This window comes from Salvelinus namaycush, chromosome 28 (assembly GCF_016432855.1).
Source record: "Salvelinus namaycush isolate Seneca chromosome 28, SaNama_1.0, whole genome shotgun sequence".
Lineage (NCBI taxonomy): Eukaryota > Metazoa > Chordata > Actinopteri > Salmoniformes > Salmonidae > Salvelinus > Salvelinus namaycush.
Genome location: NC_052334.1, coordinates 17,857,055 through 17,873,065, shown reverse-complemented (window position 1 = coordinate 17,873,065; position 16,011 = coordinate 17,857,055). Strand labels below are relative to the sequence as shown.

The window sequence follows — 16,011 nt, the reverse complement described above, 5'->3', positions numbered from 1 at the left end:
AAAAGTATAAATCATTTGAAATTCCTTATATTAAGCAAACCAGACAGAACTATTTTTTTTTACATTTAGGATAGCCAGGGGCACACCCCAACATTCAGACATCATTTACAAACAAAGCATTTGTGTTTACTGAGTCCGCCAGATCAGATGCAGTAAGGATGACCATGGATTTTCTCTTTAAGTGTGTGAATTAGACACTTTTCCTGTCCTGCTAAGCATTCAAAATGTAACTAGTACTTTTGGGTGTCAGGGGAAAATATATGCAGTAGCAAGTATATTATTTTCCTTAGGAATGTGGTGGAGTAAAAGTGGTCAAAAATATAAATAGTAAAGTAGAGACCCCCCCCCCCCCCCCCCCCCCCAAAATACTTAAGTATCAAATCAAGTTTATTTTATATAGCCCTTTGTACATCAGCTAATATCTCGAACTGCTGTACAGAAACCCAGCCTAAAACCCCAAACAGCAAGCAATGCAGGTGTAGAAGCACGGCGGCTCGGAAAAACTCCCTAGAAAGGCCAAAACCTAGGAAGAAACCTAGAGAGGAACCAGGCTATGAGGGGTGGCCAGTCGTCTTCTGGCTGTGACCGGTGGAGATTATAACAGAACATGGCCAAGATGTTCAAAATGTTCATAAATGACCAGCATGGTCAAATAATAATCAGGAATAAATGTCAGTTGGCTTTTCATAGCCGATCATTAAGAGTTGAAAACAGCAGGTCTGGGACAGGTAGCACGTTTCGGTGGACAGGTCAGGGTTCCATAACCGCAGGCAGAACAGTTGAAACTGGAACAGCAGCAAGGCCAGGTGGACTGGGGACAGCAAGGAGTCATCATGCCCGGTAGTCCTGACGCATGGTCCTAGGGCTCAGGTCCTCCGAGAGAGAGAAAGAAAGAGAGAAGGAGAGAATTAGAGAGAGCATACTTAAATTCACATAGGACACTCGATAAGACAGGAGAAGTACTTCAGATATAACCAACTAACCGTAGCCCCCCGACACATAAACTACTGCAGCATAAATACTGGAGTAGTACTTTAAAGTATTTTTACAACACTGATTTTTACAGTTTATTTGTTTTTTGTCATTTTTAGGTATATTGATTTAGTTTATGTCTGTTTGGTTAGGACTAGGAGGCCCTCACAGCGTCAGAACTTTTGAGCTCAGAGATTGTCTGTCTACTGAAAACAGTGAACACAACCATCTCACTGCGGGGGGAAATGTATGTGAATATATTGAAGTATGTATTCTTTTTCACATAATGATTATGTGATAGAGAGTTTGCTCTGACACCGAAATGGCTGCTTTTCTGGCAAAACGACTGCCCAGACATTGTCTGACAAAATTATATGGCTCAGGCTTTCTCTAAACCTGTCACAGGTCTCAGGGTTTGAACCACATCCTGTGCTCTGTAACTTCAAAGGGTATCTATTTATGCCTACTGTGAATTGCAGGCTGAGCCTGTGCAGTCAGTGAACATTTACACTTTGTGTAGAAACTCCCTGTAATGCTGTGACTGTGTCATAGAAGCTTAATTCAACCTGTGAAAAAGTAAATCCAGAAGGTCTGACTCTACTGTTCTCTTGAACTATTGCATTGAACAGCTTGACAGACATCTTCTTTTCCAATTGACGTCTTGAAGTGCAGGTGTATTTGTGTTGTTCGGTCTGCTTCCATCACATAAACCAAGTTCTTTAGTGTTGACACTCTTTACTTCATTGACATACTTCAAAGTAATCAAGTTCAACAGTTATATTCCAATTATGTGCTCATTTGTTTAGTTTGACTAATTCAAGTGATGGTTTCTGACATGGGCTACCACTTTTCTCTCCTCTCTATTTTAATTACACTTCTCTTCTTTCCCTCATTCTCTTCTCGTGCCTAGTGTTTGTCCCTTTGTGTTGCTCCCAGCTGTGCTAACCGGACAGGCCCCCTCAATTGTCTCAAGGCTTAAAAATCCTTATTTAACCTGTCTGCTCCCCTTCATCTACACTGATTTGAAGGGGATTTACAAGTGACATCAATAAGGGATCATAGACTGACCAGGTGAATCCAGGTGAAAGCTGTCATGGAAAGAGCAGCGGTGACAATGTTTTTAACGCTCAGTGTATAGCCTAGTTCCTCTCTGGCGAACGCACACAGGTGTCTGAGCTGTTTACATTAAACCTATTCCACAGATGAGTGGAGAGCTGGAATCCTTAAGGCCAGCATTTCCAGCAGCAGAACTCACTCCACACACACACAGCCCCTCTGCCTATTCTTATTACCCACCAGACCTCATCAGACTCCATAATCAGCCACAGGGCCATTGCTATAGCCTGCCCTACTGCATGGCAACATGCAAGCTTATGGATTTCCTATGTGTACACAGACCTCCTATGTGTGTCAATGTTCTCAGCTTTATATGTACATGAGGGTGCATACTGTATGTGATTAAAGACCCCTCTGACTCTTCCAGATACATTCTATTTGTCATGGGAATGTTTCTCCACTACTCAAGCATGCTTGGGGGCTGTATTCTAGTTTTGCTGATATAGGATCAGCTTTACCTTCTAGATAATACATAAGATTAGATTGACAGGGGAGCACTGAACCTAGATCAGCCCTCCTACTCTGAGGGGCGTTTTGGATACAGACCTTGTGCTGCTTTCCCAGCCGCCCAGTGGGAACTGGAAATGGGCATGGGTCATGTCAGAGAAGGCTGTAAAGGTAGAACTAAAGGCAAGCGGTACACAAGTTGACCTGAATAAAAAAACTGTTCCTTGTTTTTAAACTAAAGCCCTTTCAGAGACCTACTGGAATACAGAGCCAAGCTTGGCAGTATTTGCATGGTGTGCCCACAACATTATGTAAATGAGGTTGGCACAAACAACGCCTATCCAGAGCAGGCCCTCCATGCAGCCCAGCCTAGCCAGGAACCGGGGCTCCGTCTGAAATGGACCCTTATGGTCAAAAGTTTTACACTATATACAGTGCATTTGGAAAGTATTCAGACCCCTTCCCTTTTTCCACATTTTGTTACGTTACAGCCTTATTCTAAATTTGACAAAGTGAAAACAGGTTTTTAGATTTTTGCAAATGTATTAAATATAAAAAACAGGAACTTTATTTACATAAGCATTCAGACCCCTTGCTATGAGACTTGAAATTGAGCTCCGGTGCATCCTGTTTCCATTGATCATACTTGAGATGTTTCTACAACTTGATTGGAGTCCACCTGTGGTAAATGTAATTGATTGGACATGATTTGGAATGGCTCACACCTGTCTATACAAAGTCACACAGTTGACAGTGCATGTCAGAGCAAAAACCAAGCCATAAGGTTGAAGGTTTTGTCCGTAGAGCTCCGAGACAGGATTGTGTCGAGGCACAGATCTGAGGAAGGGTATCAAAAAACCTCCAAGACTCTTCCTAGAGCTGGCTACTCGGCCAAACCGAGCAATCGGGGGGAAAGGCCTTGATCAGGGAGGTGACCGAGAACCCAATGGTCACTCTGACAGAGCTCCAGAGTTCCTCTGTGAAGATGGTAGAACCTTCCAGAAGGACAACCATCTCTGCAGCATTCCACTAATCAGGCCAAATTAGGGTAATGGCCAGATGGAAGCAACTCCTCAGAAAATGCACATGACAGCCCGCGTGGGGTTTGCCAAAAGTCACCTAAAGGACTCTGACCATGAGAAGCAAAGATTGAACTCTGTGGCCTGAATGCCAAGTGTCACGTCTGGAGGAAACCTGGCACCATCACTACGGTGAAGCAAGGTGGTGGCAGCATCATGATGTGGGGATGTTTTTCAGCGGCAGGGATTGGGAGACTAGTCAGGATCGAAGCAAAAATGAACGGAGCAAAGTACAGAGAGATCTTTGATGAAAACTTGCTTCTGAGTGCCCAGGATCTGACTGGGAAGATGGTTCACCTTCAGCAGGACAACAACCCTAAGAACACAGCCAAGACAACGCAGGAGTGGCTTCAGGACAAGTCTATGAATGTCCTTGAGTGGCCCAGCCAGAGACCGGACTTGAACCCGATCAAACATCTCTGGAAAGACCTGAAAATAGCTGTGGAGCAACGCTCCCCGTCCAACCTGACAGAGTTTGAGAGGATCTGCAGAGAAGAATGGGAGTAACTCCCCAAACACAGGTGTGCCAAGTTTGTAGTGTCATACCCAAGAAGACTCAAGGCTGTAATCACTGCCAAAGGTGCTTCAACAAACAATTTAATTCATTTTCAAGTAAGGCTGTAACATAACATTTGGATAAAGTCAAGTCAATGTATTTTAAATGTTTGGCTTTGAGGGTTGAACCCTCTCCTGTGGGGACCCTGATGTGTATTTCCAGATTGTGTAGGTTAACAATGCCATTCCTAAAAGTCATGTGCATTAATAATTATTATTATTAAGTCTCAACAAAACAATCGGGTATTCTTGGCCTCCTTGTTTCGATGAAAGAATGAAATCATGTCTGTTAGAGCTGGGCGATATGGACAAATCTATGTTGTGATAAATTGCCTGAATTGATGCGATAATGATAAATAGAATGATATGTTTAACATTAATGTGCACCACTTTTTTAGTGATGCTTTACACTACTACTAGTTTGATGGCTGTAGCCATCAATTGTCCCATTAACAATCACCCATATTAGCAAATGTATTTAATGTCTAACTTTTCTGTTGTATAGGCCACTAAACGCAACAAACGGTATCAGCAAAATGGCTGCAATAAGTGATTGGCAGTGGTGGGAAAAAGTACTCAATTTGTCATACTTGAGTAAAAGTAAAAATACCTTAGTAGAAAATGACTCAAGTGAAAGTCTCCCAGTAAAATACTACTTGAGTAAAAGTATTTCATTTTAAATATACTTAAGTATCAAATGTAATTGATAAAATATTTAAATATCAAAAGTTAAAGTATAAATAATTTGAAATTCCTTATTAAGCAAACCAGACTGCATCATTTTGTTATATTTTTTACGGCTAGCCAGGGGCACGCTCCAACACTCAGACCTCATTTACAAAAGAAGTATGTGTTTAGTGAGTCCACCAGATCAGAGGCTGTAGGGATGACCAGGGATGTAGTTTTGATAAGTGTGTGACATAAACCATTTTATTATCCTTCTAAGCATTCAAAATGTAACACATACTTTTGGGTGTCAGGGAAAATGTATGGAGTAAAAAGTACATTTTTCTTTAGGAATGTAGTGAAGTAAAAGTTGTCATATTAATAGTAAAGTACAGATACCCCCAAAACACTGGTAGTTGGTGTCGATAATCGTCCCAGCTCTAATGTCAGCGTGTTCTGAATTAACTTCATATTATATATGTCGTTCCGCTCTAAAGTATAGCCTAATCCCCAAAAAAGTAATCTAGTATTTTCCTTTGTGTGGATATTTGATTTAAAAGAACTCATTCACTAGAGTTGGTGTACATAAAAAGGAAGTCTTATAGCCTAGGAACCTATAGGATTATATACATAATAGTCCCACATGCCAGACTAAGCAGCTTTTGGGAGAAAATATGCATAGCCAAAATAATACTCAGTGAAGGAAAATCCTGTAGTTTATTTGTTTTTGTGTTTAAAAGAGTTGTTGTAAACCAGGTTGTCATTTCTTGTCTCGTCTTATCCAGAGACCCCAGCCCCACCAACCAGAGAGTGAATAAGAATGTGAACAATGATGTGAACCTACGAATCCAGAACCTCAACATTGTAATCAGGCACGTCAAGAACTACTACCAGGTGAGCCCAGTTCTCTCTATCCACTTCCCTCCCACTCACCTCACGCATCTTTCCTTTTTTCCTGATCACTTTGAATGCTGCTCACCATATCAAACTGAAAATATAGCTGCTTACTCACTCACTTACACCTTGTCCACAGGTAGAGTCAGAAGGTGTGTGTGTGGTCTTGGTGATCAGACAGCGGTGTCGTGTGTGTGTGCGTCCTGATCATGGTGATTAGGCCTGGCTACTGAGGTGTGTTAGTTATCCCTGGAGGTATCTCTTTCTCTCCTTATTGTTTTGTCTGCTGTCCTTCCAGTGATATCTCGATTTTCAAACAACTACTAAAATCAATGTGTTTTAATGACTGAAAATGTTGTGATGTTGAAATGTTTGCAATATTTGTGGCGGGTAGGTCCGTCATTAATGAAAATTAGCCTACATCAGAAATCTTTGCATAACTGAAAACAATGGTAGTCTGTTTTACTCATGACCTGTAATTAAAGTAATCTTGAAAAAGTGAAAGTGTGAGGAAAGGCATTCTCTCTCCATCTTCAGATGGAGAAGACAAGTAGAGTTTCATTATGAATCATGATTACTAGTCCTCCCGAGGAAAGGCTTACACTTTCTGTCCACTGTAATTGAGTGGGTGAAATCCACTACATACACACACACACACACACACACCGTGAGGCAGAGAGGAGGGACCCATTTGGTTCTTGGTTGACCTCTTTCAACAACATTCCTCCTTTGTCTCCTCGGTTTCCCAACTACACTGAACAAAAATATTAGTTCATTTAAGGAAACCAGTCAATTTAAATAAATTCATTAGGCCATAATCTATAGATTTCACATGACTGGGAATACAGATATGCATCTGTTAGTCACAGATACCTTAAAAGTAGGACGTGGACCAGAAAAGCAGTCCTAATCTGGTATGAACACTATTAGAGTAGATCAAGCTGTTGATTGTGGCCTATGGAATGTTGTCCCAAACCTCTTCAATGTCTGTGCCAAGCGGAACTGGAACACGCTGTCGTACACGTCGCTCCAGAGCATCCCACACATGATGTGGAAGTCCAGGGCTGGCGTGGTTACACGTTGTCAGCGGTTGTGAGGCCGGTTGGACGTACTGCCAATAATATTGATCGAGAAATTAACATTAAGTTCTCTGGCAACAGCTCTGATGGACATTCCTGCAGTCAGCATGCCAATTGCACGCTCCCTCAACTTGACACATCTGTGGCGTTGTGTGAACTACTGCACATTTTAGTGGCCTTTTATTGTCCCCAGCACAAGGTGCACCTGTGTAAGGATCATGCCATTTTAATCAGCTTTTGATATGCCACACCTATCAGGTGGATGGACTATCTTGGCAAAGGAGAAATACTCACTAACAGGGATGTAAACAAAGTTGTGCACATAATTTGAGAGAAGGTTTTTGTGCATATGGAACATTTTGGGGATCTTTTATTTCAGCTCATTGAAACATGGGACCAACACTTTTTCCCCGTGCCCGTTTCAATACTGGTGCATGATTATGGTCCATTCTAAATCAAAACAAATATCACATTATTTAGTATAGAGTACCAGTCAAAAGTTTGGACTCACCTACTCATTCCATTTAAAAAAAACTTTTTTGTTTTACTATTTTCTACATTGTAGATAAATAGTGAAGACATCAAAACTATGAAATAACACACATGGAATCATGTAGTAACCCCAAAAAGTTTTAAATCAAAATATTTTATATTTGAGTTTCTTCAAGGTAGCCACCTTTGCCTTGATGACAGCTTTGCACACTCTTGGTATAAGTCACTCCAGTCCTGTACTGGCTCACGCCGTCCCTGATACACTAACGCCTAATCTCCCCTCATTCAGGCGGGTGAGGACAAAGGTTCTTGTTTTAACACCCATCACAGCCTCGTCTGTGAGTGTGCTCGCGATGCATCTCTCCATAAGTTTCAGACGACTGATCTTAAATTGGTCCCAGTGGTGTCCTGTCCTCTACTCTGCCTGATCTGCTTTCACACAAACTCTGTTAACTCCCTTTTGTTGATGTATTTCCACTGAGGATTTACCCCAGTGTTTTACCTTAAAGGCTCAGACTTTTCTAGGTGGTTCGGCACCCATGTTTCACTGCACCATGACTTTGGTGGACCTGCTCTGACTTGGAGCCAAGGCAATATAAGTAAATGCCAGCTGTGCAAAGGGGATCTTACCTGTTTTTGTGTTTACGCAGTTAGATAAGGCAGAGTAGAGGACAGGACACAGCTGCAAGTGAACAGAAACAACCTCATTGACCTTTTAACCTCAGGTTCCCATTAACCATCATGCGTCACACAGATCTGATTGTGCTTTACCATGATTCCATATTGACCCTGACATTGCCATAGATCCATCTAGTCAATCAATCAGCATAATACATAGCAAATGATGGTCCCATATGGCACCCTATTCCCCCATAGGACTCTGGTCAAAAGTAGTGCACTATGTAGGGAACAGTGTGCTATTTGGGATGCTGTTAGATCACTCAGTTGTGAAGGATTTTGGTAGGAGGGCAGTATAATGACTAATCTCTCACCAACCTATCACTTCTCTATTGAGGTTGTTTGTTAACCAGAAATCTAAGGCACCAGTCTTGTGTGTGTGCAGGTATGTGTGCATGGGTATTAGTCACATAGGACATTTATTTGATAATGAGCCTAGGTTGAGTTAAACCGAAAACTGTTTCACAGCTTTACCAAACCCAGCTTACGTCTGACATGCTTAGAGAAAGCATGGCCTAGAAGGCAGGGTTACAATCCCTCACACAAACCCCTAACTATACACTACAAGTGGTGGTGACCTGGCAACTTGACCAAAAAGTACTATCTTTCCCTTTCATCTAGACCCTATGCTGTTATAAATGCTTTAAGCTATGCACCGTAAGGATTGATAATACGCTTAAAACACCAGTTTACAAGTTGAAAGGCCAGCCGTGTGTGTGTGTAGAATGAATGTGACCCTATTTGTGCGTGTGGCAAGGGATGGGGTCCTCCTCGTGGCATCCCATCCAAGATTAACAATAACTGCCAAATCTAATACATATACCAGCATAGGTTTAGACCTAAATCCAGGCTAAAGTCTGTCTCACATTTCCTTGCTTAAGCCACCCAGACCGGCTGTTGGTGCTTCAATTCCATCCAGAAATGGGAGACGGGAATGTGAAGATATTATGATGACTTGCTCTCATCCCATTGAGCCCTATAGACAGTACACACTGTAGGTCAGACAGCAGGCAGGGCCCCTATTCACTCACAGGGATCATCTGTGTCTGTCACCCTGACTCACCCCTTCTATTCTCTCCCCAAATTAGATTAGCTCCCAAATTACACTCTGTGCTGCACCATAAAGTGTCCTACCAGAACACAGACAATGGGAACACGGCGGGAGGGGCAGAATTTTTTGGTTCCCTCCTCATACCCCAGCTATTGTCTGGAGAGTCAGGCAGTGCCCCCTCACTGTAACATGACTCCATAATCTGACGTATCAAATCAAACTTTGTCACATGCGCAACAAGTGTAGACCTTACCGTGAAATTCTTACAAGCCCTTAACCAACAGCTCAGGTCAAGAAGAATTCAAATATTTACCAAATACAAATGATAAAAAGTAACACGAGGCTATATACAGGGGGTACCGGTACCGAGTCAGTGTGCGGGGTATTTGATATTTTATTAGGATCCCCATTAGCTGTTGCAAAAGCAGCAGCTACTCTTCCTGGGGTCCACACAAAACATAATACAGAACATCAATAGATAAGAGATGCTCAAAGACAGAAATACATTTTAAAAAATGAAGGCACATGTAGCCTACATCAATGCATACACAAACTATCTAGGTCAAGCAGGGGAGAGGCGTTGTGCTGCGAGGTGTTGCTTTGTCTGGTTTTTGAAACCAGGTTTGCTGTTTATTTCAGTAATGAGATGGAAGGATATTCCATGCAATAAGGGCTCTATATAATACTATACGCTTTCTTGAGTTTGTTCTGGATTTGGGGACTGAAAAGATGGTGGCATGTCTGGTTGGATAAGTCTATGTAAGTTGACTATGCAAACAATTTGTGATTTAACAGTTTCTTATAAAAAGTAGTGATGCAATCAGTCTCATCAACTCTTAGCCAAGAGAGACTGGCATGCATAGTATTTATGTCAGCCCTCTGATTACAATTAAGGAAAAAACGTGTCGTTCTGGGCCAGCTGCAGCTTTACGAAGTCTTTCCTTGCAGCACTTGACCACATGACTGGACAATATCAAGATTAGACAAAACTAGAGCCGGCAGAACTTGCTTTTTGCAGTGTGGTGTCAAAAAAGCAGAGCATCTCTTCATTACGGCCAGACCTCTCCCCATCTTTACAGCCATTGAATCTATATATGTTTGACCATCTGAAGTAACGCTAAGTAATTTAGTCTCCTGAACTTGTTCAACAGCCACGCCATTCATTACCAGATTCAGCTGAGGTCTGGAACTTAAGGAAAGATCTGTACCAAATAAACTCAGCAAAAAAAGAAACTGTCCTTTTTCAGGACCCTGTCTTTCAAAGATAATTTGAAAAAATTCAATTAACTTCACAGATCTTCATTGTAAAGGGTTTATACACTGTTTCCCATTCTTGTTCAATGAACCATAAACAATTAATGAATATGCACCTGTGGAATGGTCATTAAGACACAAACAGCTTACAGGCAATTAAGGTCACAGTTATGAAAATTTAGGACACTAAAGAGGCCTTTCTACTGACTGAAAAACACCAAATGAAAGATGCCCAGGGTCCCTGCTAATCTGCGTGAACGTGCCTGAGGCATGAGGACAGGGCAATATATTGCAATGTCCGTACTGTGAGACGCCTAAGACAACGCTACAGGGAGACAGGACGGACAGCTGATCGCCCTCGCAGTGGCAGACCACGTGTAATGAAACCTCCACAGGATTGGTACATCCGAACATCACTCCTGCGGGACAGGTACAGGAGGGCAACAACTGCCCGAGTTACACCAGGAACGCACAATCCCTCCATCAGTGCTCAGACGGTCTGCAATAGGTTGAGAAAGGCTGGACTGAGGGCTTGCAGGCCTGTTGTAAGGCAGGTCCTCACCAGACATCACTGGCAACAACGTCGCCTATGGGCACAAACTCACCGTTGCTGGCTCTTCACTGACGAGTCACGGTTTGTCCCACCAGTGGTGATGGTCAGATTTGCATTTATCGTCGAAGGAATGAGCGTTACACCGAGGCCTGTACTCTGGAGTGGGATTGATTTGGAGGTGGAGGGTCCGTCATGGTCTGGGGCGATGTGCCACAGCATTATCAGACTGGGCTTGTTGTCATTGCAGGCAATCTCAACGCTGTGCGTTACAGGGAAGAGATCCTCCTCCCTCATGTGGTACCCTTCCTGCAGGCTCATCCTGACATGACCCTCCAGCATGACAATGCCACCACCCATACTGCTCGTTCTGTGCGTGATTTCCTGCAAGACGGGAATGTCAATTTTGCCATGGCCAGCGAAGAGCCCGGATCTCAATCCCATTGAGCACGTCTGGGACTGTTGGATCGGAGGGTGAGGGCTAGGGCCATTCCCCCCGAAATGTCCGGGAACTTGCAGGTGCCTTGGTGGAAGAGTGGGGTAACATCTCACAGCAAGAACTGGCAAATCTGGTGCAGTCCATGAGGAGGAGATGCACTGCAGTACTTAATGCAGCTGGTGGCCACACCAGATACTGACTGTTACTTTTGATTTTGACCCCCGCCCCTTTGTTCAGGGACACATTATTCCATTTCTGGTAATCACATGTTTGTAGAACTTGTTCAGTTTGTCTCAGTTGTTGAATCTTGTTATGTTCATACAAATACTTACACATGTTAAGTTTTCTGAAATTTTTTGCTGAGTTTATATATCCCCTGTGCTGTGTGTAGGCTGGTGTATATGTTATGCTCATATCAACATGCAAATGGACCTACATATGGCACAGGCATTCATCTTTTGAAAACAGTCTAGCCAGCAAACGCATTAGGCAGACGGTTTTTGGCTTGTCTGGATAGCTTGGCGCAGTATGGAGTGTATTGCTCTGCATTGCAGCTTGGGGCAGAGGGAGGGGCATCCCTGAGCTGGCCTCCTGGCTCTACACAACCTTCCTCTCTCCTTTTTTTGCAGGTGCCCAAATGGCTTGCTTTCCCGGTTCCCAGCGGTGTTCAGTTTCTCAACCTGCTCACTGTTAGCAAAACATCTGTAAAGCTCTAGAGATCAGGACAAGAGCCACTGGATTTAAAAAAAATCTACCACACCCCTCTTCCCCTCTTCTTGCTCGCTTACCTCCTGAAGCCTGAATGTCTCCTCACCCAGAGTACAGGAAACCGCCCTCCTGAGACTGCTGCCATGGGAAACACAAAAACAAGGCCTTGGAGTTAGACTTTTTTACATTCCTGTGCTGTAGATAACGAGTCCTAGTGGTTTGTTGACCGTTGTAACGTTTGTCTGCGAGAGGGAGAGTACCTGACCGGCGTGGGATACATCAGGGTCACACAGGGTGTTTCTTGGTAGTCTAAAACAGATCTTAAACAAAATGTTTTTTTTAGCTAACTTAGTTTAAGAGCACAACCTCTTAATGACACCACATTCATGCCAATAGGAGTAACTCATTTTGTCTTCCATTGTGTAGACACGAACACTCAAAACCCTACAGTATTTAAATTGTAGTAAATTTGACTAACTTGCACCAAGTATAATTATACTTATAAATATTTAAACATTTTTGTATTATTATCCAAAATGTGACTAGAGGACAATATTCTGGAAGTATTTCAAAACCCACACAAAGTAGACTTTGACAACGATACTTACGTCTTTAACAACATAAAAATGCTAACTATTCAGAGACTATTAAAAAAAATATATATACACTGCTCAAAAAAATAAAGGGAACACTTAAACAACACAATGTAACTCCAAGTCAATCACACTTCTGTGAAATCAAACTGTCCACTTAGGAAGCAACACTGATTGACAATAAATTTCACATGCTGTTGTGCAAATGGAATAGACAAAAGGTGGAAATTATAGGCAATTAGCAAGACACCCCCAATAACGGAATGGTTCTGCAGGTGGTGACCACAGACCACTTCTCAGTTCCTATGCTTCCTGGCTGATGTTTTGGTCACTTTTGAATGCTGGCAGTGCTTTCACTCTAGTGGTAGCATGAGACTGAGTCTACAACCCACACAAGTGGCTCAGGTAGTGCAGTTCATCCAAGATGGCACATCAATGCGAGCTGTGGCAAAAAGGTTTGCTGTGTCTGTCAGCGTAGTGTCCAGAGCATGGAGGCGCTACCAGGAGACAGGCCAGTACATCAGGAGACGTGGAGGAGGCCGTAGGAGGGCAACAACCCAGCAGCAGGACCGCTACCTCCGCCTTAGTGCAAGGAGGTGCACTGCCAGAGCCCTGCAAAATGACCTCCAGCAGGCCACAAATGTGCATGTGTCTGCTCAAATGGTCAGAAACAGACTCCATGAGGGTGGTATGAGGGCCCGACGTCCACAGGTGGGGGTTGTGCTTACAGCCCAACACCGTGCAGGACGTTTGGCATTTGCCAGAGAACACCAAGATTGACAAATTCGCCACTGGCGCCCTGTGCTCTTCACAGATGAAAGCAGGTTCACACTGAGCACATGAGCACATGTGACAGACGTGACAGAGTCTGGAGACGCCGTGGAGAACGTTCTGCTGCCTGCAACATCCTCCAGCATGACCGGTTTGGCGGTGGGTCAGTCATGGTGTGGGGTGGCATTTCTTTGTGGGGCCACACAGCCCTCCATGTGCTCGCCAGAGGTAGCCTGACTGCCATTAGGTACCGAGATGAGATCCTCAGACCCCTTGTGAGACCATATGCTGACACATGCACATTTGTGGCCTGCTGGAGGTCATTTTGCAGGGCTCTGGCAATGCACCTCCTTGCACAAAGGCGGAGGTAGCGGTCCTGCTGCTGGGTTGTTGCCCTCCTACGGCCTCCTCCACGTCTCCTGATGTACTGGCCTGTCTCCTGGTAGCGCTTCCATGCTCTGGACACTACGCTGACAGACACAGCAAACCTTTTTGCCACAGCTCGCATTGATGTGCCATCCTGGATGAACTGCACTACCTGAGCCACTTGTGTGGGTTGTAGACTCCGTCTCATGCTATCACTAGAGTGAAAGCACTGCCAGCATTCAAAAGTGACCAAAACATCAGCCAGGAAGCATAGGAACTGAGAAGTGGTCTGTGGTCACCACCTGCAGAACCATTCCTTTATTGGGGGTGTCTTGCTAATTGCCTATAATTTCCACCTTTTGTCTATTCCATTTGCACAACAGCATGTGAAATTTATTGTCAATCAGTGTTGTTTCCTAAGTGGACAGTTTGATTTCACAGAAGTGTGATTGACTTGGAGTTACATTGTGTTGTTTAAGTGTTCCCTTTATTTTTTTGAGCAGTGTATATAATAATAATTACAGACGAGGCCTGACAAAATGTTGAAATAGTAGCCTACTTTTGACAACAATTCAGTGACTATAACAAGTATTAGAGACAGAGAGAAGATACAAAACAACTGTTCAGAGACAAAAGATTTGTAGGACATTCATATTTCACACTGTCACTTTAGTGTTTGCATTTAGCCTACAACATGTCATGGAACTTCTGGAAGCTCGGACCCATCCTGCAAAGTGGCACAGCACACGTAGAGCACCCAAAGCAGGTTTCTACACATCTCCCACTCCTTGCCCTGCATCCACTCAGGATGCACATCACACACCCTCTTGTGCCCTTCAAACTTCACCTGCTTTCCTATGAGTTACAACTCAGTCTCACGCCCTGGTGTTACTCTTGGTTCCCCTCTTCCTGCCAATGTAGTCATATGACAAAGTGAGTTGTCACAAACCGGCTTGAAAAAAAGAAGGAATAACAAAAAATATTTAATAACTGAAGTGACCTATAAACAATGGTGAATGTAGTGTAAGTGAGTGGTTGCATGCATAGATGTGATAATGAGGGGTGTTGAAAGGTGCCCAAACAAAACGGGCACAAAAAAAAATGCCACAACCAAAATCTGCATGGAGACAGTCTCCTCAATGAATGGGGAAGAGGTGTATTTATAACAGGACACACCTGGGCCCAGGTGTCCCATTTTGCTGACGACCCTCCCTGCTCCGCCCACCGACATCCTAATAAGGAAAACAAGAGCAAAGAGAGAGAATATGGCAGACAGAGTGGGAGGGTCGTCACAGAATGCACAAGCTGCATTCTGTGCAGTAACTGGTTGGTTTTAAAGACAGCTTTGTCTCTGTGTGAAACTGATGAATGAGGTTCTTAGGTCGTGTGGGAGAATCTCAATTGCATCCTCTCGCCTCCTCCTCAAAACCCATTGGAGAAGGTGGTCAGGGGAGAGACCTCTGGCTTTCTCATCCAATGGGTTTTAAGGAGAGGATGCGAGAAGTATGCATTTGAGATTTTTTCCATTGTCTCCAAGACACTAATCCAAGTCATTTATGGTGACCTCTGTAATGATGCTCCATCATCAGTCTGGGAGACACGGAGAACCCTCTCTAGATAGTTGAGGCTCATGTCTGATCCGACATGTATAAAGAACCCCAGGTCGGACATGCTGACTACACGGGCCATGCTCGTGCGTACGCCATTGCACGCATATGGATTTTGTCTATCCACACTAGATTGATCATGACACGCATGTTAAAATATCGAAACCAACTATATTAATTTAGGGGCAGGTCGAAACACAGACACTCATGGAAATGTAACTAGCTAGCTAAAAGTTGCTAACTAGTTTGTCCTGGGTTGTTATTTTACCTGCCATGCATGTGGTCCTATTTTTAGCTGGTTCTTTGTAAAATTGTTAAATTAAAATATCCATGTGACATTGTTACATACAATGATATTCCATGACATGTCAAATTATTAATTGAGTATGTTGGCCAATCAAAGCGGCTCAATGTGTAGCAAGTGGAGTGAGAGTTCATTAATGCAATGCAAGATGGAATACAATGACGGATTTAAAAGTTTGTGAAATGACGAGTTGGTTACAACAAGCAGCCAACGGGTAGGCTGTTTTATCTAAATGGGGTTGGGGAGAAAGCACAGCATGTGGCCTCGAAGCCTAGCTAGCTTCTCTAGGCCACTCCAGTTAACACTGTTATGACTGTAGCCGTGTTCTCCCTCCATCTGATCACACAGATGAGAGCTGCAGCAATAGAGCACCAGCCTCTCCTTCGCGCA

General features: G+C 43.5%; 1 protein-coding gene across 1 annotated transcript in view; it reads left to right on the top strand.

Moving 5' to 3' along the window:
• Positions 1-16,011, top strand: part of LOC120023797 (protein Daple-like) — an 85,782-nt gene that overhangs the window by 5,850 nt on the left and 63,921 nt on the right. The window contains exon 3 of the mRNA XM_038967908.1: positions 5,621-5,729. Within this exon, the coding sequence (XP_038823836.1) occupies positions 5,621-5,729 (109 nt within the window). The remainder of the gene's footprint in view (positions 1-5,620; positions 5,730-16,011) is intronic.